The 24,265-nt window shown below is 30.5% G+C and overlaps 4 protein-coding genes and 1 long non-coding RNA gene across 6 annotated transcripts in view; 4 read left to right on the forward strand and 1 right to left on the reverse strand.

The window, feature by feature from the left end:
* Positions 1 to 6,411, forward strand: part of LOC123006484 (integral membrane protein DGCR2/IDD-like) — a 10,894-nt gene extending 4,483 nt beyond the window's left edge. Inside the window, exons 2-4 of one of the 2 annotated variants that reach the window (XM_044401005.1) lie at positions 2,192 to 2,245; positions 2,511 to 2,659; positions 5,299 to 6,411. In XM_044401005.1, coding sequence (XP_044256940.1) covers positions 2,192 to 2,245; positions 2,511 to 2,659; positions 5,299 to 5,487 — 392 coding nt within the window. In that variant the 3' untranslated portion in view covers positions 5,488 to 6,411. The remainder of the gene's footprint in view (positions 1 to 2,191; positions 2,246 to 2,510; positions 2,660 to 5,298) is intronic. The other variant, XM_044401006.1, reaches the window with a different exon arrangement.
* A 245-nt stretch (positions 6,412 to 6,656) lies between these two features.
* On the forward strand, positions 6,657 to 7,578 carry LOC123006582 (COMM domain-containing protein 4). Its single transcript, XM_044401168.1, has 5 exons — positions 6,657 to 6,738; positions 6,785 to 6,922; positions 6,976 to 7,015; positions 7,064 to 7,267; positions 7,313 to 7,578. Exons 1-5 carry the CDS (start codon positions 6,736 to 6,738, stop codon positions 7,498 to 7,500), a joined length of 573 nt encoding a protein of 190 aa, XP_044257103.1. The 5' UTR covers positions 6,657 to 6,735; the 3' UTR covers positions 7,501 to 7,578.
* Positions 7,579 to 14,524: 6,946 nt separating this feature from the next.
* LOC123006580 lies at positions 14,525 to 15,960 on the reverse strand. The gene is made up of 5 exons (XR_006412818.1): positions 15,847 to 15,960; positions 15,743 to 15,801; positions 15,438 to 15,672; positions 14,664 to 15,378; positions 14,525 to 14,614 (listed from the first exon to the last, which is right to left on the reverse strand). It is a non-coding gene; the product is annotated as an uncharacterized LOC123006580 (long non-coding RNA).
* A 2,388-nt stretch (positions 15,961 to 18,348) lies between these two features.
* LOC123006698 lies at positions 18,349 to 18,803 on the forward strand. The gene is made up of 2 exons (XM_044401380.1): positions 18,349 to 18,431; positions 18,485 to 18,803. The coding sequence occupies exons 1-2, from the start codon at positions 18,349 to 18,351 to the stop codon at positions 18,801 to 18,803; spliced, it is 402 nt and encodes a 133-aa protein (XP_044257315.1).
* A 4,155-nt stretch (positions 18,804 to 22,958) lies between these two features.
* On the forward strand, positions 22,959 to 23,469 carry LOC123006625. Its single transcript, XM_044401243.1, has 2 exons — positions 22,959 to 23,047; positions 23,103 to 23,469. The coding sequence occupies exons 1-2, from the start codon at positions 22,959 to 22,961 to the stop codon at positions 23,467 to 23,469; spliced, it is 456 nt and encodes a 151-aa protein (XP_044257178.1).
* Positions 23,470 to 24,265: the final 796 nt, after the last annotated feature.

Here is a 24,265-nt window from a genome sequence, read left to right on the forward strand (position 1 = left end):
ATCTGACAGAGTAAGATTATTGTTTCATTTATACGATTTACCATATATTTCTTTACTATGGTTTTTAATAGCTTTTTTATTTAAATAAATATAAATGAAAAATGTTATAGACAATTTATGACGTACAAAACTTGTACAGTGGACACTTGCAAACATGTATAAGTATTCTAGATAAAAAAAAACTTAGAAATAAAGTAAAGCTTTCGAAATGCTTTGACATTTTAGCTTTTTTTAAATATACCTTAAAAACGGTAAAATACTTAAAATTGCAACTTTTGTACCGATCAAGCCCATATAGTATAGTGAACTACCGGCCCCTCTTAATTTATGTTTGATATTAAAAAATCGTGTGCTTTAATATTAAAAATTACCACATTTTGCCTTAATTGGAGCCTGTTATTTATGACACGTGTCGTCACTGACATTTTTTTAAATGGTAACTTTGTAGGTTTTAATTATTTGACCATCGCTCATTATGCAAGCGAAATGCACCGATTTAGGGAGTACAATAACACATTTTTACGCGATTATTTCGTTATTTATCCTTTCTAAAAGGTTACTTGATCCGTGGACGAAAAATAAACGGAGAGAAATCAGTTACATGGAAATCCTTGGCTTAAGCAAATAGGCGAACAAGCCGCAAAGAAAAGCGTTTTGCACACATTTCCAATTGCTAATGAAATAACAGCTTTATCTCACGGACAGAATTTGTTGTTTTTTTAACCATTACATTGAATGTAATGTAAATGTTAAGTAATTAGAATTACTTTATTCATATATTTACACAACAAAACTCTTTCAGTAAAAATGCTTGTCATTTTGTATGATTATTTACGCTAATTATTATTGTAGATGAATCCCTCTCTTTACAACAACCAACTGACATTCCAGAATCCAGCAATGACACAATTTTGAATGAAAAAGGCAAATATGAGTTTGTTGTTTTTTTACGAAAACACTAAAAACAATTTTTCACAATTCATATTTTATTGTTTCTGTATTGTCAGTATGAAACTTGGCACTTTTTCATTAAACAGTCATCGCTCACGCGCTAACACAACAGCTTAAATGTCGCTTTCTGTCAGCCATATTTTACAATTAAATCTACAATGAGACCACGAAATATTAATCACTTGTCAAATAACAACGGCACGTAAATTATGGTCATTGCGTATATGAACCCCCAAAAACCTTTAATCTTCACCTAAGTGTAAGCATGTGAAACGGTGGGTTAATCTAATAGACGTGATTAATTATTCACCAACTTCAAAAATAGTTGAGAACATGTGAAAAAACATTTTAGGCCACTTGTCACATTGTCATCAATGGATTTATTATGCAAAAGCTTTGAATTTAGAAATACTTATTTACAAACTATTGGCAAGCCTGGATAAAAGCATTTAGTGATTTACCAAAATAAACAATTCGATTTGATTAAAATTAACAATAAATCAATAAACTCAAATAGAGATTTACAAAAAAAAATAGACACAAATAACTGGTATGTTATTCTATGTTTTTCATTGTAAACAAGTCAAACACCAAGAGAAATTTTGGTGTTTTTTTTAGAAAATGATGGATGCACCAGTTCTGCTTGATAATTTGCTCTCGAAAAATTGTGTCAGACGATATGAAGAAAAGTAGTTAAAAATGTGCTTAAGAGTGTTAAAACTTGATAAAATATTCTTGTTCTATTTTGGAATATTAACAAGTCGGAGCTTGTTGCTTGATAAGAGCACTAGAGGAGATACGCGAAGGGAGCTTCTCATTGTTTTATGTCGCATAGTAGAAATTCAAGTAGATAATTTATTATTGCAAGAGGGTTGCAGAAGAAACATCGTTTTTCATATTTTACAATTGTAGAATGAGTACAGTTCTCAGCATGAATATAAAATAATCCATAAAAATATTTCATTCAAGGTTTACGATCATTTTAGTGTAACTTTTATGTGGAAAAAGCTCGTATTATCTTATTTATCAGAAAATTTTCCGTGATATATGAATATAAAAATGTGTTTTTGTCTAATTTCTAGTCAGCTTGAGTTATTGATTTTTATTGATGAAAACGCGATTTTAATGAATGCGGTGCACTTGTCAACGGATTGAATTATCACAATGACACGAACACATAACAGCACAGAGCATCAAAATGAAATTTTTTCCCGGATTGAAGTAAATTTTTATTTTCCAGATATCGGCCAAATATCTGCAAGTAAACCGTCTAATCCTCTTGTTATTAAAGCAGGTAATACTTCTATTTTATCGTAGAAGAAACTCCGTGCCAAAACGGCATTTGATAAGTTGGAAAGCCACTTTATTCTATTAAAAAACGCTCCAGGTGATAATAAATCATCCGGTGACAAATCGATAAATTTTTGACGAAAGCGGTGCTAACTGAATTCACAAAGGACTTGCGTCCCTTTGAAGCATCTATCACGTAAATTAATCTAATTATATCAACTCAAACAAAATTTTCGCCTTTTTATCAAAAATTGATTTTCTCTTTTCAGGGGCAATAGAAGAGGACTGCACCGATTTTCAAGGTCAGACTATAGCCCATGGCTTGCTTTATGTCCCTGGCCCTGCCGTGTGCACGATGTGCGTTTGTTATCACTCGGAGCCCATGTGGTGTAAAGCGATTTATTGCGACCCGCCTTACGTGAGTATCAACTGTTTACTCGGTATATAATTTCATACAGCACGACTGCATTACACGTCCAATCAATATCAATAAACACGACTGCGACCGACACTTTCCTTTTCGGGAATTCCCAAGGAATGTGCCAAGAATAGACGCTTGAAAACTTCCCTTTTCAGGTTTGTTACGATCATTACCTACACATATTTTCACATTAATGTGCTAGCAAAACGCGATTATTTTTGTCCTAACAAGTTCATTCCTCTCCCAGGACAAACAGAAGCAATTAACTGAACTTGACGTCGGGAGACTCGCAAGAGTCCTGTGGGAGATTGAAAACCATGATACACACCCACTGGCTTTGCGATGTAGTTTCCTGATTTATGCCCAGTGGCGTAACTTAAGATTATTGCATTTGTATTATTTATTAATTTACTGTATACAGGCTGCCTCAGAACTCGCGCCCCAGAGAAAAATGCCATATAAGGTAAGGTACCAGGAACATGGAAAAAATGTTAAAAAAATTACCTATAAAAATTTCGAAGTTATGAGTTTAAATTTTGCACTTTGACTCTATTTATTTCTGTTGGAAAAATAATTTTCCAAGTTTTTTTGCACAAACGACGAGCTATATCACATTTTTATCCCAGACTAATTAAACGCAAGAAAAAATCGACAGAAAATCAACTTTTTCGAAAAGCATAAAAGTTAATTTGCAGCTCTTGAGGCTCATTCGTTTAAAAATCATTCACCCTTACAGAATTACAGAAAAATGTAAGGTAAGATACTAGGAACATGGAAGATTGGAAAAAATGTTAAAAAAATTCTATCTATAAAAATTTCGAAGTTATGAGAGTTTAAATTTTGCACTTTGACTCTATTTATTTTTGTTGAAAAAATAATTTTTTAGTTTTTTTTTGCTACAGGCTATTAGAAGAGGAAACAAGGAAGCTGTATGCTAAATTGTAACTCTGTTTAATGTTATGTGTGGCTTTTATTGGCAAAATTTTTGTACCATTACTAAATAATTGTAAAAAAACGTATACAAAATCATCAGTAAAATTAAATAGACGTAAAAAATGTCAAATGTCAAAAAATAAATTTCAAAATTTTTTGACTGAGAATTTTTTTAACATTTTTTCCATGTTCCTAGTAACTTATCTTACTTGAAATTTTTCTCTGGGGCGCGATTTCTGGCGCACCTGTATGTGATTATGTATATACATAAATCATTCTTATCAATTTTTCAAATAGAAAAAAAAACACAATTTAATCACAACTACACAAAAAGATAAAGGAAGGTCTTTGTTGTGAGCTCGAAACCTAACTAACAAATGAAAAGAATTTTATTGATAAAATAACATTTTATATAGATTATTGTAATTTCTAAATCATAGTTTTTGGCCAAAAGAATTGTCATAATGACTCGAAAAATAAACAATTTAACCAAATAACGGTTGGTTTCATACTTTTTCATCATCCTGTGAAAAAATATTAAAAAATGATTTTAGATTAGCAAAAATTTGGTTTTCTCCTTCGGTCATTAGTAAAAAAATTGAAGCATAATAATTAATATGTGAGAATAAATTTGAAGTTTCAACTATTAAAACGTGTTCTAATACGGAAAATAATAATATCAAGAGTAGCACAAAAATTATAGTTTTAAAACATTTTTTAATTCCGACAAAAGGTCACTACTAAATTGTAACACTTTACGCATTTTTTTAAAATTTGGGTTAAACTGTTCAAGATTGTTAACTTAACTGACGAGTCTTTCATAGTAAGTACTACAGCTATGCCTAATTTCTTGAATTATTTGCATTTTGACTTTTGTGCTTGTAGTAGTTGGGATAAATTTAATGAATTTAATTAAATACTACATAAACATAAGCTTGTAAGTGAACTGGTGCTGAACGTGTTTTAAATGTTTAATCGTTAAGCATTTTAATTATTTATTACCACAAATACTAAATAATTTAAATGTTATCATTTGTTATTATATTATTAAGCATGCATGTTGGAAGCAAAATTTTGCTTTCACATCAGTTTGGACATTTTTTGTAGAAATATAAGTGAAACATATAGGCAACCAAAAATACACTATAAATTTTATATTTTTGTAATCTACTTTTTTAACATAAATAATGTTTTATTAAATTTTGATACATAACAAATTATTTTTAAATTGAACATACTTAGTTTTCACAAGCTCTATATAATCAATTTCCTGTCAAGACTTCACTAAAATCTTGCTAATCAATAATTCATTTAAAATATGTGGAGCAGATACTAAAACTCGCTTTCAATTACGAAACCAATTGTAGTGAACAGAAAACTGTCAGATTTGATTGCTCCAGATATTTTTCAATAAGCTGAAAGTTTTTTTTATAATATTGCAAATACACTCTAAATTTATGTTTTGCTTTTTTTAAGGTAAGTTAAACGGGTAAAGTCAAACCTTAAATCAACATTTTTCTGGCACTTATAAACGTTGTGTTAAGAAATTTCGGGGCGTCTCTCTTGAGGATAATAAATTTTTAAGTGGCTCACGCTGAAACTTCTAGCCTACCATCTGGATATTTTATATAGTGTGCACAAACCGATATTTTTAAACCTAATGTTTTAATTGAAGTAGTTTGTAACAGTGTGCTTTTTTTCAGTTTTGCAAGGAGTTTCGTGTGGGCGAACGTTGTTGCGAATTCGAATGTTTGAATCCACCAGGAGACAAAGCTGTGAAGCTGCTCGAAGAGTACCGACAAAGATTGAAGCTTAATTCGCAGGGAAAATGCTCAATTCTGCCAGAATCGCTGATTTTAATGATTGTTGGATTGATAAAATCGCTCGTTTGAAATTATTATCCGTACCAAAAGCTTATCCGCGTTAGATAGGAAGATTTCTTGATATATAGCTTTTTGACCAATTTACTACACTTAGTATTTTGAAAAAAATAATAAGGTATTCCAGGGTTTTTGTTTAAATTTTAATTTTGTCTTCCTATTGCATGATTCTTGAAATTGCACGATTTGTGATTGGTAGAACTAGAGTAATTCCAATCCTACAGTTATTTTCGCTTCAATATAATTAAGGCGTAATATAAGATTTGTAAAAAATTGTGTTGGCCTTAGACACCGTGATTAAAACGTTTATATACTTGAAATTCTACCTAAAAGTTGTTAAATGTTTGAATTTGAATTAGTTTTTATAATTAAATATAAATGTTTGTGTGGAATATTATTGGTGCAACAAATAATATTTTTCCGCATCTACAGGGTATGCTCTAAAATAACACAACCAAACTTGAATCTTTTTTTGCTAGATAGCTATTTTTTACTGAAAAAGCGCCAATAATGTTGCATAAAAGACCAATATTTTTTTAAAAATGCCCTGTATATTATAACCCGCGCTTTATAATTATTATAATAAACGCTGAGCTATTATGTGATATATTCTACGATGCATGTTTCCAACAGAAGTGTATCAGTACCAATGTTGTTATCCCTGACCAAATTGTTGCAATTTTACATCGTTACGTAATAAGTTTTTAAAACTCAATTGAGTGGTAACGAAAATAAATCCTACCAATTATGTAATTGTGCGTTTTTAATAAATAGTCCACACTCAAGAAATTTTAACTACAAAAACGCCATAGCTTATCTCCAAACGTCGGCCAAATGTGTCAATTATTCCCACATTCAATAATTGTATTTTCAAACGCCGTTATTACATATCTTGATGATTTAAAACTGTAATGTTCACTGAAATAAACACATGTTTCCAACAAAAATGCTTTTTTATTTATGGCTATATTGCTCATCAATAATCACACAAAACATTAGTATTACAAAAAATTTAGGACTTTTTCTTACACCAGTTTACTTAAATAATAAAAAATAACAAAATAATAAGAAACAGAGGTTGAAAGAGAATAAAGAAAATTAACGCGAGAGACAATTCACCACAAAATAAATAAAACGCTTGAAGAATTCTCGCTAAAGAATATTCTCAGCATCTATGTTTTCGCCTGCGCATTAAACCCATTTTGACAAGTTGTAATTTGTAGGTTATGTTTTTAATCAAAATTTAATTTATTTACAAAAATGGTAATAAAAAACTGGAATGAACTGACTTGCATTGACTATTTTTCAGAAATTTCGCTTTTGCGGCGAAGCTGATTGTCCAGATTGGATTTTAGCTGAGATATACACTCTATCACGATTATCATCAATCAAATTAAAACTTTTAGCCCAAATTGTAGTCCAAGGGATTATAAAACCACCAGTAGATGTAAGCAAACAGGCTAGAGTAACTTTTTTTTATCAATTTGTTTTTTGTTTTAGATAAATAAAGCGGAACAACTTTTTTCTGATTCAAAATTAGGTAAGAATATGTTAATTGAATGAATCTTATGAAGTTTGTTTCTTTTAGATGTAGACATTGATTTGAAAGCTTGTATAGCTTGTTTATCATTTATTATAACATCAGCTGTACGTTTTAATTGTAATAGCAGTGCTCTACATAGCGAGTTACAACAATTAGGCCTTCCTAGAGAACACAGTACTTCAGTTAAACGCGTTGTCGATGATCACTGTGAAGAACTAACAAGTTATTTCAAAAAACAGTCAATGAGAGGTAAAAACAGACAAATTTATGTTTTATTAACAGTTTTTTTTGTAGTGAATCAACTAGATAATGTTACAGCAGAAGTTGATAACACAACAAACTGTGTTTCTTTAGAATTAGTGATTAATGGAGACATTCAAAAAGTCACTATGATACCTTTCACTGGTAACGTCTTATTAGAAAATTTGAAAAAAGTGAGAGAAACTATGGTACAGTTAAAGGATCCTGTCGTTTTTATATAATGAAGAAAACTGCTTTATTGTGTTTGAGATGTATTTTAATTATATCATTTATATCAAAATAAATTTTTACTTTACTAATTTGTTTTTTTTTTTTTTCAAAAGTCAAGGAGTTAATTTTAACTTATAAACACAAAAAAATATAGATTCCTGTAGTACGTTTTACTTACATTGTAAATAAGTATAACTATCATCAAGTAGATAGCAGCACACATCAAATTTAAGGTTATTTAAAAGTGTAGCTATTGTCTAACAGATGCTGCTGTTGATAACACAATAATACTTTTTCAAAAAAATTAATATAAATTTGATTAAAACACTTTACAGTAACTTGAATTCACTACTTGTTAATTTTTTGACGCCAAATAATTTGTAGCAAATGTGAATATAACTGGCATTAATTTAAATTAATTATGTTTGTGATTAAGTCTGGTTGACTAAATTTGAATGCTGAAAGCTCTTTTTTAATGATGTAAAAGTTGTTATTGAAGTTGGATAATAATAGAACAGGTATCGCGTCATTACTGCAATGAATAGGAAGAATATAAAATTTATAACTTTTGATATGATTGTGATTTTCCGATTTGGTGGTGGTGAAGTTTAAGTATGGCTTTGTTCAAGCGAGTTAAATCATCATTAAATTGTATTTAGGAAGGTTGCTGTGGGTTTTCCGTCGTACGGTATACTTTAACATATGCCGCCAAAGCAGTAGCAGGTAAAGACACTTTAACAATGTGAATGAGATTTTACGAAATTTAATAACTATATTATAACTGTAATTTATTGCCACCTCTCATTATTATTACGAAGAGTGTTCCTTTAGCGCTTCCAAATGTGCTCATTGTCACTAATGAAACTGCTGAACACTTTAGCAGCTTTTATGGCCCGATTTATTGCTCGATTCGTTCATCAGACAATTATCCGGGAACCTTCAGCAGAAAAAAATTTCACCTATTTCATACATGATAACGAAAGTTGAGTTATAGAGTTGAAACTCGATTTTCTTGTCGAAGTCGGGGAAATATGGCTTACCCTGTTGCTTGCATAAGCTCAGTTGGGTTCAAATTGAACACCTGACTGGATTCATGTACAGATTGAAGACTGTCTCTAAACGATAAAAATGTATAATTTTTGGACAAATATCAGTTTGATGTTGATGTGGTGTGGAGTTGTGGAGTTTGGGAATGATGTTAGGATGTCAGTTCTGGAATTTGTGAGTCGTAACACACGGCCAGTATATCGGCGCAACCGCTAGATAAAATGAAAAAGTAATTTTGTTGAAGCGAATTCATGGCAAGCTTTGAAGAATCGTTTTCGCATTAGCATCGACTTAGCGCTTGCCGCCACATGACCGTTTGTCTGGTCCCTTAAGTCAGAAAAGCGTCATGTTCCGCACATCCGAATCAGAACACGACTACAATCGTAAATCAAACAAAATTAAATATTAAAAACGTTCAAAGTTTTCTACGCGCACTCTAAATTTAAAATGAATGTAAAGTAGATAATTCGAATTTGAGAAATTTGAACCATTCTTTTCGCAGAGGAAAAGAAATTTAATTTAATAGTGTCGACACATGTGCTTGTCGTTTCAAGATTTCCACCATTTCCATATTTCCGCACCGTCCTTGTCTAGACCGAAGGTTCCGGGGGATTCAATGCGGAAAAACTCTACACCACTCCGGATTATATCATTCAGATGAGCCCGATGGAGGCGATGGATTACTTGCCTTGTTACTAAAATTACGCCAGTGATGGGATTGAAAACGAAATCGAAACCCAGCCACAGCTATCTTAAATAGCAGTCACGATTTTAACAAACCCCATTCAAATCCGAACGAATTTCTCAATTTCTCAAAAGACTTTCAGATATTCAATTAAGTCAAACTCATCACATTCAAACACCACACATTCCTATCCTAACTCTACATTCATCAAAATAATCCCTTTCATTATTTTTTATTTGCCAATACTATAATAAAAAAAATTTAAAGCGTTAAAAAATGTAAAAAATCGTATTTATTTTTTTCAAAAATACACTTAAACGAATTTTTTAATCTCTTTATAGAAATATTTTATGAAACTAAAATCTTTGAACCATTTGTGTCAAAACCTTTCAGATAAAAATATAGTGTTAAACTTTCAGTTAACATTTAATTTCAAGAAAATTATTCTATACTTGTTAATTAATATTAAATAAGGAGATATAGATATTCCCAATGCACATATTTTTGTGAAATAAAATACTGTTAAATAAAATTTAAACTTTATTTTAGAGAAAATTTTTAAGTATACATATCGTGGGTTTGAAAGAAAAATTCGCGAAATGATTTAGCTTCAGAGTTATTTGAAATAATAACTAAAAGGTCTGTAAAAAAATAAAAATTTTAAATATGATAAAATAATTGATAAAAAGTTATTTATTTCGAAAAATTATAGCTATAGTATGGCAAAAACACGGACAAATCAAGTTTAATATATTATTTATTTCAACGAGTTTTAGGTAGATTTAGGTCTTTAGGTTAATTTTATTTTGATTATATTTCTATTTTATAATGCCTATTACTATTACCTATCTATGGAGCGAAGTGCAGTTTCAGTATTTTATAGATAAAGTTAAGATCATTTTATAAAATTAATTAGAATTCATCAGAAAGGTGTATTTTATTAATTTTCCTTGCAGGGAGAATTCGTATTTTTGCACAATTTTATTGGTGTAGATACTAACTAATAGACCAGAAAGTTGAATTGAAATTTATAATAATTTAAAGATCGTTCTTAAGTTTTTTTTTCATCGTCATTCGCATGTACGTACATACTTTTTAATATAAAAATTTAAAAAAAAACTTGCGTTTTTTACCAATTGCTTTAAACAATAACAAAAAATTGTGTATTGTAGTCTTGTAAAATAACTATTAATCTCTCGCTGCGCTTGTGTATAGGAAACATTCATTTCCGTAATTAGTATAGCCGACTAGCCGTCATATTTCGGTCGATCAAAAATATATCATTTATCAAAACAGCCCTCAATATTGTATATAATATTGTATAAAAAAATAACTTTTTTTAAAATTCAGAATTCATAAAATAAAAGAACAAGTTATCTCTTAGATTTTAGCGGTTTACGCTTACTTCTTAAATTTTGTTACAATCTTACTTTACGTGATTGCGTTTTTGATTGTTTTTTAACTAATGTTTTTATGATTACACACTTACCATTTGTTTAGATTACTTACATATTTTTGCCTTGGTTTTTTTTGCTTTTTTTAAGTTTTTTGATCTTACTTTTCAATCCTATTTGAAACATCTTACGTTTTACTTTTATTAACTTTACGTTTACTAACATTTTGTTACATTTTTTATTTATTTCTTACATTTAATATTTTTTATATTATATATTATTGAAAAAATTGCAACACGACCCGATTTTACGTCTTTAGACTGTTTTATTATTTTTACGTTTGCGGTACTTTTAATACACTCTTTTATTTTTCTTTTAAATTTTTAAAGAAAAAAAATATCGCAAATTATAACGGTTTACATTAAAGTTACCTAAATATATTTTGTTACATTTTTACGCATTTAGATGTTTATTTAATTTTGATGGCATAGTGTTTTTAACATTTTTCTAGTGGTTTCTTGACTTTCTTATTTAGACTTTCTTATTTTGGTCTCATTTGAACTATGTCACAGTTTTAAGTTTGCGTTTTTATAAATACAGGGTGCGCCAGAACTTGTGCCTTAGAGAAAAATCTCATGTAAGGTAAGATACCAGGATCATGGAAAAAATTATCTATAAAAATTTCTAAGTTATGAGAGTTTAAATTGTGCACTTTGACTACTTATTTTTGTTGGAAAAATAATTTTCCAAGTTTTTTTGCTATAGGCTATTAGAAAAGCAAAGAAGAAAGCTGTATCCTAAATTGTAACTCTGTTTAAGTTATTTGTGGTTTTTATTGCCAAAATTTTTGTACCTTTAATAAATAATTATGAAAAGGCATATACAAGATCATCAGTAACACTATATAGACTTTTTTTTGACAGATAAAATTTTTTAAACATTTTTTCCATGTTCCTGGTACCTTATCTTACTTTGAATTTTTCTCTGTGGCGCGAGTTCCGAAACACCTCTTTTTAAATCGGTATGAAAAAAGTTAAAAATATTTTGTTTAATTAACAGAAATCAAATCTGCAATTCATCTTTGCTATTAAAATCGTTTGGGCATTTTGTCTGGGCAAGCCATTTATTTAGTTATTTGAAAAAGTCGAATTACAACGTTTCTCTGACCGCAACTGTAATTGATCGACTCTGAGATTTCAATTACAAGCAAATGTTTTTTTAACATTTTCCGAAAAAAATGCATTAACATTTTTTTCAAATGACGTTTTACACTGCCAGAGGTCTTAGAAACTCGAAAAAGTTCAGAAAACATTGTTGGGTCGAGTTTAAGAAAAAAAAAATTGAATTTTTGATGGTGTAAATCTGAAAAATTCTGAAAATAGTTGATCACCTTTAGATCACAAAAATCGTATACCGAACACGGTGTCACATAATTTAAAAATAACTTAAATTGTAATTGCGAATTGCGAAGGCAGGGTGATTCTTAAATAGACCGACAAAATTTTATCCTTGGTAGTATCAAATGAAAACATGCTGGAAAAAATATTTAAAAAATTCTGTGTTTAACCGTTCTCCAAATAAAATTTATTAAAGTTATTTTTGAGGTAAAGCGTACGCCACTGATGTATTCGTAAATAGTATTAGCACAAGTAGTGGTATTTGATGAAAATGTACTTGATCATTGCAACAATTCATAAACGCCGTAAGTGGCGGGTTAAGGGGGTTTTGCCCCTAAAAGATATAAACGTAAAAAGGGTACAGTTTGTCTCCATTTATATTTGGGAAGTTGTAATAAAATTTTGTCGGTCTATTTAAGAATTACCTGTAGAATACCTTTTGTCAATTTTTATATATTAAAAAAATAAGGCCAATCATTTTTAGGTATGTAAATATTTCATTCTTGATTAAAAACCAATTGCTTATTACGAATTTTCTTGGAATACTAGTAATACTACATAATCGTTGCCATTTTGTTTAGATTAAATACTCTTCATTGCTTCTTTATCAATTAAAGTGTAAGTTTCATTTTTTCATTTGCTTATTGTTCGTGCACATCCAAGCAAGCAAAATGGGTTCCTTTTATTCCAGACGTTTAGAAGATAACGAGAGGGAGTTGAAAAACATCACTAATCGTCTCTTAAAGCTTTTACAGTAAGTACGTAAATTGTGAAAAATCTTTTGCTAATTTTTTAATTTTTTTTCAGTGAGCTAGGCCCTGCTGAGCTCCTCAATCGTGCTGTTAAAGATTCCAAGATCTACGAAGCTTGTAAAAACAACGAAGAACTGAGACAAGCTTGCCTGGTTGATGCTCTTAGAAGATACTATGAACAGAAATTTCTCTACGAGGAAGTTTACAACAGAACTGTTGACTACATGCGTCTTTTCGACGATTTTCTCAAAGTTCAAAATGCTGTTGATGAGCAAAGACAATTGGAGGAAGCTCGTTCCAAGGAAACCTCCAGTGTCCGCCGTCGTAACAAACTTGAATCGGACAAAAATTAAGGGAGGGCAATGAATTTTTGATTTTTAAAATTAATGTATTTTTTTGCAAAATCTATAAAAAATGTACACTTGTTTGAATAAAAAAAATAATTTTTTTTAGATTTTTGCTCTTTCACTAAGTCACCCCATCAACCCTGCTGCATTTAAATCAAAATATTGTCTCTCAGTTAATATTTAAAAAATAAATAAAGAATTATCTAAAAATTTGTAGCGGTAATCTCTGGTATTTATACAGAGTGAGTCATTATTTTGACGTATGTAAAAGGTTTCAACTTTTATTCACCTGACAATAATCCACTACTATACAGGCTGTTTCGCCCCCCAGAGAAAAATGCCAAGTAAGATACAATACCAGAAACATTGAAAAAAGCCACAAATAACGTTAAACATAGTTACAATTCAGGATACAGGTTCTTGTTTCAGCAACATTGTTTTACGGTTATAACTTTGACAAAATTCTCTCAAAAACTAAGTCACAATTTTAACAACATAATCGACGTATTTCCACTGATTAAGACTAGTGATTTTATTAATTTTTTGTGTGGAGATCTATTTTTTAGTACTTAACAATACAGGCTGTTCCGTTTTTATTGTTACAAATTTAAACAACTAATAGAATATTCAATTGTAAAACAAAAGTTTCCTATAAACATGTATCAAAAAATGTTATGTAAGCGAGCTACAGCCCCTGAAAGAGATGCGTTTTTTAATGGAGTTTTTCCACTATTACCCTAAACCCCCCCAGTTTAAGACGCTCCTGAGTAAAAATTTTGACATTTTATCTTTGAATTCGTTTGGGTGTATAAAGGTTATCAATTGTATCAAATTTTGTAATTTTATCTTTAATGGTTTCTGAAATATTTAAAAAAATCCATTAAAAAAATTCGATACATGTTCATAGGAAACTTTTATTAATTGAATTGAATATTCTATCACCTGTTTAAATTTGTAACAATAAAAACAAAACACCCTGTATAATAGTAGTTTCGCTTAATTTTACATTGAGATAATATGTATTAAAATTATATTTTTTATCTTGGGGTAATTTTATTAACCACCTTTTAAGTTTCCTACAATTTAAATTTCATAAAAATCCGTTGGCAAATAACAGGGAAATTAGATATGAAAGTCTAATGTGGGACACTCTGTATTATTTAATGGAAATAGTTAAAAAATAAATATTGACAATACGAGTTAAATGTTTTATTTTTTATTTATCCTCATATCCCACATATCGATAAAAACATAAAAAACAAAAAAAAAAAACAATAAATCCTGAGTTATTGGTAAATGACCGCTCTGGGTATCGAAAATAGACCAAAATTTTGTTAAAAATTAAACGTCACGTCCTTTCACCGATTTTTCTCACTAAAGTAATGAAAAAGGAGAAGAAATAAAACCATAATCGTAGTAAAATAAATGTATTCAACTGGTAAAAAATATTTATAATTAATGGCGCCGATGATTATGGTGGTAATGAGCATGTTGTCTCCCCAGCTGGTAATAAAACTAATTAAAAATTTTCAATTAAAAAAAAATCACTTACGACTAGATGATCCACCCTCGAGGAGATCAAATAAGCTGCAGGAATTGAAGAGTTAGAAATGTGTCCATTTTGCGATTTCGCCACAATTCCTGCTGAAGGCTACAACATTTTCACTTGTTTGAATCCCGAGTGCATGAAGGAGTCCTGCAGGATCAATTAAAAAGAAATCACCCATTATCTCACCGAAATGAAAAAACGCGAAAATTTGGAACGTGAAGAAGCGAAAAATCGCAGTTTAATGCAAACATGTAATTGTTGCTACGACGAGGAAGTTCTCCCACGTGACATCCACACGTGTGAAAACAATTGCAAATTTTGTAAATCTTGTATTGTGAAAAGTGTCGAAGTGGCCTTTGGGGAAGGAAAACTGTCTTTTTCATGTCTCGCCAGTTGCGAATCCTCATTTAGTCTTCAAACATTACAAGTTGGTGGTGATAAGTCGTTGTGTTTGAATAAAACGAATTTTAGGCCGTTTTGAGTCCGAAATTGTTCTCGAAAATCGCCCAAAAGAAAGCCCTCGAAGCTGCAGGAATTGAGGAGTTGGAAATGTGTCCATTTTGCGATTTCGCCACGATTCCTGCTGAGGGCTACACCATTTTCACGTGTTCGAATCCTGAGTGCATGAAAAAGTCCTGCAGGATGTGCAAGAAGCCATCGCATGCCCCTTTAAGGTGCGAAGAAATCGACAAGGATGCTGACGTCAAGGCGCGAACTTCTGTTGAGAATAAAATAACTGAGGCTTTGTTGAGGTAAAACAAGGAATTATTCACTTACGTTGTTAAAAATTCCAGGAAATGTTATAAATGTGGCGTCAAATTTTTCAAAGAAGAGGGTTGTAATAAAATGACTTGTTCTTGTGGGGCTTCCATGTGTTACTTATGTGAAGAACCAGTAACAGGTTATAAACACTTTAATGAAGATGGAGGCGATCGTTTCGATTTGTGTCCCTTGTACAGTGATACTCATGATTTTAATAAGGAAAATTTGCTCAAGGGGGCTGCTGAATTGCCTAAAACATCTCAATCAATAAGGTCTTTGAATCGAGGCAAACGTAGTTTTTTGCAGTGATATTTAATTACGTTTTCAGGAGCTTTTGTAACTCCTTGCACGCTTTTTAGAAAATCGAAATATTCTGCACCTAAATAAAAAAAAATACAAAAAGATTTATAAATTTGTTACATACCTCGATCCATGTAACGAATTAAAACACAACACAAACAGTTAAAATAATAAAATTGACAAAACTAGTACGAATTAAAAGACTAACACTAACGAAATGGTCGAAATCTGACTCGACTCTGATAATCACATATTGTAAAAACGCCGATAAGGGGAGTAAAAATTTTAGATAAACGCGTTGAAGGCCTTTGAATTAAGAAGAAACATGAATTTTTGCAATTTATGGGGAAAATAATAAAATTTTAGCACTAATTATCATCTGATTCGAGTTTTTGTCCAGTACTTATTATTTACCATTATACTTATTTTTTATTACAGTTGATTTGGATTGGATTTGGATGGAATGAAACTATCAATTTTTTTGTCAAAAAAATTATAGGTGTATAATGGCTATAAAATTGCTATTCCAAAAAAAAATTGAATATAAATTAATTGTTTAACTTACGTGATAAACATACTAACAATTTTTTTATTGGAAACCTACCACAATTCTTTTATAGACAACGAGCTTGTTACAAGAATTGTTGCTGTGCAATTTTTTTTTTGTAAACCTAACACTTTTTGTTAAAAAAATGTTTGACTTACAAGTATTAAAGAATATTTTTTAATAAACTATTCGTTTTTTTTTTAAATAAATTGATGAATGAAACCTACCACAATTTTTTTATAGACAACGAGCTTGTTACAAGAATTGTTGTTGTGCAAATTTTTTTTGTAAACCTAACACTTTTTGTTAAAAAATGTTTGACTTACAAGTATTAAAGATTTGTTTTTTAATAAACTATTCGTTTTTTTTTTAAATAAATTGATGAATGTTTAAAGGTTGTAAAAAAGCGATGCCAAAATATTTTTTATTTTAATTAATGGTTTAAACGTACCACCCCTTGGCCGGTGGAAGAAAGTTTTGACAACAGATAAAGTTTATAATTTTTTAACATAAATTGTAACATTTTTATCAAATATTTTTGTACATTTATAAAATGCATGAACATATCTTTGTAAAACATTAATTAAAAAAGTGTTTTATTTAAGAAAAAAATATTAATAATATGGTAATCTCAAAAGTTTAAACAATTTTTCTCTTTAACATATTTCTAATCGGATCTTTTTTCTTAAACTGTCTAATTTTTAACTTGAACTGAAATGTTTAATCAGAAATTTGTGATTTGAGAAAAATATGCACAAATATGCAATATTTCCTAAAATTTGCACGAAGTTGCCAAAATATGCATTTTTTTAATTGGCCTATATTAATCAAAAAACATCAGATATGCATAGAAAACTTATAATTTTGTTGATATACCTCATAATAATCACAAATATGCATTTTGCATATAATTCGAGCCTTATTTATGAATAACCCTATGTAACACGAAAAATTAGTGTAATTTAAATAAATATCGCTGTATAATCTTATTGTGGTGCGGAAAAAAAGATTAAGAACAAGTGTAATTTGTTCTTACAAAATTCACCATAAACGATTTATTCCATTATTTTAACAACTAAACTGGTTAAACTAACAGCACGATAGTTCTCTGCATCAAATTTATCTCCTTTTTTTATAAATTGGTCTAACTAGTGCTGTTTTCCAATCATTTGGTAATTTACCGGCAACAAAAGACTGATTCATGAGAATGAATTTGGGGCCTTTATTGCCATAAAAAAAAACATATTCAAGATCATCAGTATCATTAAATAGACATGTCAAAATAGACAATAAATGTCAAAATTTTTTAACAGATAGAATTTTTTAAACATTTTTTCTATGTTCCTGGTACCTTATCTTACTTTGAATTTTTCTCTGTGGCGCGAGTTTCGAAACACCTGTATTTTAGCGCTCTTTTTAAATCGGTATGAAAAAAGTTAAAAATATTTTGTTTAATTAACAGAAATCAAATCTGTAATTCACCTTTGCCCAACCATAAAATCGTTCGGGCATTTTGTCTGATGTGCAAGCTATATTAGTTATTTGAAAAAGTCGAATTAAAACGTGACTGTAATTGATTGACTCTGAGTTTTCAATTATAGGTAAATGTTTTTTTATATTTGCCGAAAAAATGCATTAATTTTGTTTTTTAAATGGCATTTTACACTCTTAGGTCCTAGAAATTTGAAAAAGTTCATAAAACGTTGGTCGAATTTGAGAAAAAAATTGAATTTTTGATTTGATAAATTCTGAAAATGGTTGAGTTTAGATCACAAATTTTTTTATTCTAGGCTAAAATTGTAGACCGAATACAGTGTCACATAATTTAAAAATAACTTAAGTTGTAATCAAATTCTTTTGTCAATTTCAATGTTTAAAAATATAAGGTTAATCATTTGTAGGTATGTAAATATCTCATTCTTGATTACAAACCAATTGCTTATTACGAGTTTACTTGGAATATTACATAATCGTTGCCATTTTGTTTAGATTAAATACTCTTCATTGCTTCTTTATCAATTAAAGTGTGAGTTTCATTTTTTCATTTGCTTATTGTTCGTGCACCTCCAAGCAAGTAAAATGGGTTCCTTTTATTCCAGAGGTTTAGATGATAACGAAAGGGAGTTGAAAAACCTCACTGATCGTCTCTTAGAGCTTTTACAGTAAGTACGTAAAGTGTGAAAAATCTTTTACTAATTTTTTGATTTTGTTTCAGTGAGCTAGGCCCTGCTGAGCTCCTCAATCGCGCTGTTAAAGATTCTAAGATCTACGAAGCTTGTAAAAACAACGAAGAACTGAGACAAGCTTGCCTGGTTGACGCTTTTAGAAGATACTATGACCAGAAATTTCTCTACGAGGAAGTTTACAACAGAACTATTGATTACATGCGTCTTTTTGACGATTTTCTCAAAGTTCAAAATGCTGTTGATGAACAAAGACAATTGGAGGAAGCTACTTCCGAGGAAACCTCTAGTGTCCGCCATCGTAACAAACTCGAATCGGACAAAAATCAAGGGAGGGCAGAGAATTTTTGATTTTTAAAAATAATGTATTTTTTGCAAAATCTATAAAAATGTACACTTGTTTGAATAAAAAGAATTAAATTTATTTTTGCTCTTTCATTAAGTCACCCCATCAACCCTCTTTCATTTAAATCAAAATATTGCCTCTTAGTTAATATTTAAATATATAAAAAACATATCTAAAAATTTGTAGCAATAATCTCTGGAATTTATTCAGAGTGAGTCATTAATTTAACGTATCAACTTAGGTATATTCAAATGACAATAATCTACTACTATACAGGCTGTTTTATATAACGCGCCCTCTACAGAAAAATGCGGAAAAGATACCAAGAACATTCAAAAAAGCCACAAATAACGTTAAACATAGTTACAATTCAGGATACAGCTTCTTGTTTCAGCAACATAAAAAGTCCAAGTTTTCGTTAAAATTGTTATAAAAATCAATTTTCAGTCGTCTTCTACAAATTTTTAAAGAATATCTGAGAAATAATACATTTTATTTGAAACACAATTACTTTCTATTCATAATCTAATAAATAAACATATACAAGAACATCAATATCATTAAAATAGACATAAATAAATGTCAAACGTCAAAATTTTTTGACAGATAGAATTTTCTAGACATTTTTTTATGTTTCTGGTATCTTATCTTACTTGAAATTTTTCTCTGACACATCCTGTATGTTACTATACGACTTTGTGATTTAAATATATATCTCAATTTTTAGTTATTGGACTTTTCAAACATTTGCTTGAAGTTTTGAGAAAATCTCAGTTACCAATAATAAAAGCACAGCAAAACTGATCTTATTATATCATTTTTAAAATTGCTCTAAATAAATAAAAATTTACAAAATTGAGCTGAACTGTGAGAAAACTAATAATAGTTATTTATTGTAAAGACGATAAAGAAATTGTTTATCTACGAGTAAAAAGTTGAGTTTACCAGTGACGAAGTCACAAATGGACCTTTTCACGAGTAGATAAACAATCTTTATCGTCGTGTATAATAGTTTTATTTTGTACTCACCTACCAGAATTTCTTGAATGTGAACAGAAGATAAAAATTAATTTATTTCACTAGACGGTAAAAGACTGCTTTAACTATTGAAATTAGGTGATAAAAGCTCTCTTTAACATTGAGTATAAAATAAAATTAATTAGATATCTCTTAATGAGTGATAAAAACAAACTTCATGCATCTTACATATGGCAACTTTTTAAATTACTTTGCCAATTTACCAGGCAAACAAAATCTAACAATTTCACGCAAAATAAAAAAAAACTAACATTGTTAGAAAAATGAATATTGTTTGCTAATGAAGACTGCAACATCTGCTTAGAACTGAGAAAAATGCAACAGATTATATTATACTTACTTTGTTATAGTTATAACTATACCTATTACTCTAACCTCTTTTTTTGAACCACTCGTTATTGTTTAGACTTCACAACTTTTCTGTTTGTCTTTTAAAAAATACTTCTTAATGATTTTAAGTACGTTACAAACTTAAAAATTTGACAAAGAGAGATTTAATTTTGTGACACTGCAGTAGTGACGTACAGTCACATGTACAATAATAAAATATTAGCTTCTACATTAATGAAAGTACATGTGTGTCACATTTATGAGATAACAATTTTAGACAAAAGGATTTTATATTTTTCGAGTGAAACATAATAATGCATGTAAAAAATGTCTTTAAGTAGTTTCAATGAAGTGAAAATCGAAATAAATTTGTTGGAACCGTTTTGATTGCGGTGTTGTTGCAGCGGTGTCTGTTCGTTGTATAGTGAGATCGGAGATGGGAAAGCAAGAGTTAATAAAGACAAAGCAGTAGCTAAAGGGTAATCGTAACAGCATGTTGACAACATGTTTCCTATTCTTAGTTTCCGCTTTATCGCGGCCCAACGTGCAGCAGGAAGCAGGAAGGCTAGTGGGAGGGTTTGAGTGTTTGCGTTTAGCAGTGCGGCCAATTGTGCGATACGTGTCAACACATGTGCTTTACATGCACTAGTCATTAGATTCGCATTACACTGCGATTTGGCATTATCCAACACGCGACCGGCACGCGTTCAGCCCCCACGCGACGATCCCCATCCGCATATCTTAACAGAATCGCCGTTTTATGTTTTACAATTTTCGAACGTGATACTGCGGTTTAAGGGCGCGGATTCTTCACGAGGGCGAAACTATGTCTCCATTTTTGCACCACTCTCAAATTATTTAATAAATTGGACGCGGTTATGATGGAGTACATTCGCACCGTCCGCGTCCCTTTTACGATTTTCCCTTCTTTCTAAGAGCTGTCCCTTGTGGTGAAGGACCAGCTGACGCGCCTATTATAACTCAAAAAACGCCTCTAATATATGGCTGCACGAAATGTGTCCACATATCTGTATTTTCATAAAATAAAAGTCCGCACATCAATTTATTGCTTCTGATACTGCGGATAAGTAGACATTCATCGCAATTTCTCTGAAATATCACCCCTGACGACATTTTTCAACACAACATCGATATTCATACCGGTAAACTCGCCATCTCATCTACACACATTTATTCACACATCTTGACAATTAAAACATACTTTGAAATTATGGAAATTAAGTACTTTCGCGGACAAATTCAACTATTGTCACTGACTGTCTCTGTCAGATTCATCATTGCAAAATATTAAATACCAAAAAATAGACCACTGAATGAGAATTTCCAGGAAGGAAAAATTGGAAGGGTTTCCACAAGGCAATGAAATTAACGATAGAAAGTGTCATATTTTTGACAAGAGAAAAGTCAATAATTTGAAATTGTCATCAATGTTGACGTTAATGTTTGGTTTACATTTTTTTTTCAAGTGACAAAATAAGTTCAGTTTGTTTTCGTTTTCTTATAAGTATTAATATTTTATAATCTCGAAAAAACAGTTGAATGAACAAAGCTGAAAATTTCTCCCCACTCCCCACTCCCATCGTCTATCACCCCCACCGCACCATCACAATTCTTCTTCAATAAAAGTTGCAAAACTTTTTTTTTTTAAATCTAGCTATTGTTTTCAACTACCTACTCACTTTTACTCCTATGTTTTCACATTTTATTTAACAATTTGAATTTTTACGATCTGTTAAAAAGAAAACCAAACGATACAATGATGTAGGACTAGAACGAAACAAGAAGGATATAAAGTATAAATTATTTTATTGRTAAAATAAAAATAATAAAACTTTGGGAAAAGAATCGTTTTTTAGATGAATCATATTAACAATAAATCTATCATGCGGATGGAGTCAGCAATTACTTTTAATTAGCAAGAAGATTAAAACCAACACTACGGGACAAGTGCATATATGGCTGCACGAAATGTGTCCACATATCTTCATTTTCATAAAATAAAACTCCGCACATCAATTTATTGCTTCTGATACTGCGAATAAGTAGGCATTCATTGCAATTTGCCTGAAATATTACCTCCGATGACATTTTTTAACACAACATCGATATTCATACCGGTAAACTCGGCATCTCATCTACACACATTTATTCACATATCTTGAGAATTAAAACATACTTTGAAAATTATGGAAATTAAGTACTTTCGCGGTCAAATTACTTTGATCGTCAATGTTACTTGAGTAACCTATAGTTGTACAGCAAGCATTAGGATGGTTAACCTTATTTTTTACTACTGTCAACTATTATCTCTGACTGTCTCTGTCAGATTCATCATTGCAAGATGTTAAATACCAAAAAATAGACCACTGAATAAGAGTTTCCAGGGAGGAAAAAATGGAATGGTCTCCACAAGACAATGAAATTAACCATGGAAAGTGTCATATTTTTGACAAGAGAAAAGTCAATAATTTGAAATTGTCATCAATGTTGACGTTGATGTTTGGTTTACATTTTTTTTCAAGTGACAAAAAGTTCAGTTTGTTTTCTTCTTCTTATAAGTATTAATATTTTGTGATCTCGAAAAAACAGTTGAATGAACAAAGCTTAAACCACTAAAAATTTTTGCTCCCACTCCCCATTCCCACCGTCTATCACCCCCAACCTCCACCCGCACCACTACAATTCTTCCGCTTTCTAAAAGGGGTRGGGACGCACTGTATTTAAACAGCGGCCACTGCTACCCAAATTYAGTTTATTCCAAGCTTTCCAAGATGTACCAAGTGTTTCCTTTTTTTGTTGCTGCGAATTTCGCCCTGCCGAAGCTCCGTCTGCCCGTGGAGATGTGGTCTACCATTTTTCGGTAAATTAAATTTATTTTCATTGTGTTTATTTTACTAATACTTTGTTTGTTTCAGATTTTTGGACCCTTCATCTCTTTTGAACGTTGTTCGAACGGATGGACTATGGCGTGAAATCAGTCAAGGAGATCCAATTTTGCGAAGAACAGTTCAGGAAGAATTGGATGCCCAACGTCAAAGACAACGACAAGAGATTTTGAATCCGGGTTTGTTGATGACGATTGAGCGGAAAGGACCAACAAAAATGTTTGGAACCAATGGTACAAAAACGGTTCGTTGCAGACCTCCAACTGTGATCCAAAAACCACCCGTTGAATTTTTGAGACCTGTTGAAGAGAAAACCAAACAACGATGCAATGGTGAAGGACCACAACGAAACAAGAAAAATATTCGAGCCCAACCTTATAAGTTGTTAAGATTGTAAATTTTAAATAATTTAGTCTTAAAAAATTGTTGTCATTGTCAACTGTAGATAATTTTGTAAAAACTTAACATAAAAAAATAAAATATTTTGAAAAAAAAAAAGTTTTTGTTTTCTGTGTCAATTCCTCTAGAACAACTCCAATTACTATTGAATGTWGCAAGTTGCAAAACTTTTTTTTTATCTTGCTATTGTTTTCAACTACCTACTCACTTTTATTCCTATGTTTTCACATTTTATTTAACAATTTGAATTTTTACGATCTGTTAAAAAGAAAACCAAACGATACAATGATGTAGGACCAGAACGAAACAAGAAGGAAGCAAAGTATAAATTATTTTATTGATAAAATAAAAATAATAAAACTTTGGAAAAAAATCTTTTTTAGATTAATCATATTAACAATAAATCTATCACGCGGATGGAGTCAGCAATCACTTTTAATTTATAAGAAGATTGAAACCAATACTACAGGACAAGTGCATATATGGCTGCACGAAATGTGTCCACATATCTTCATTTTCAGAAAGTAAAACTCCGCACATCAATTTATTGCTTCTGATACTGCGAATAAGTAGGCATTCATCGCAATTTGCCTGAAATATTACCTCCGTCGACATTTTTTAACACAACATCGATATTCATACCGGTAAACTCGCCATCTCATCTACATACATTTATTCACACATCTTGGCAATTAAAACATACTTTGAAATTATAGAAATTAAGTACTTTCGCGGACAAATTCAACTATTGTCACTGACTGTCTCTGTCAGATTCATCATTGCAAAATATTAAA

The sequence above is a fragment of the Tribolium madens genome, unplaced genomic scaffold, assembly GCF_015345945.1.
Source record: "Tribolium madens isolate multiple individuals breed KSU strain unplaced genomic scaffold, Tmad_KSU_1.1 Scaffold_2;HRSCAF=44;Tcas5.2_LGX, whole genome shotgun sequence".
Classification (NCBI taxonomy): Eukaryota; Metazoa; Arthropoda; class Insecta; order Coleoptera; family Tenebrionidae; genus Tribolium; species Tribolium madens.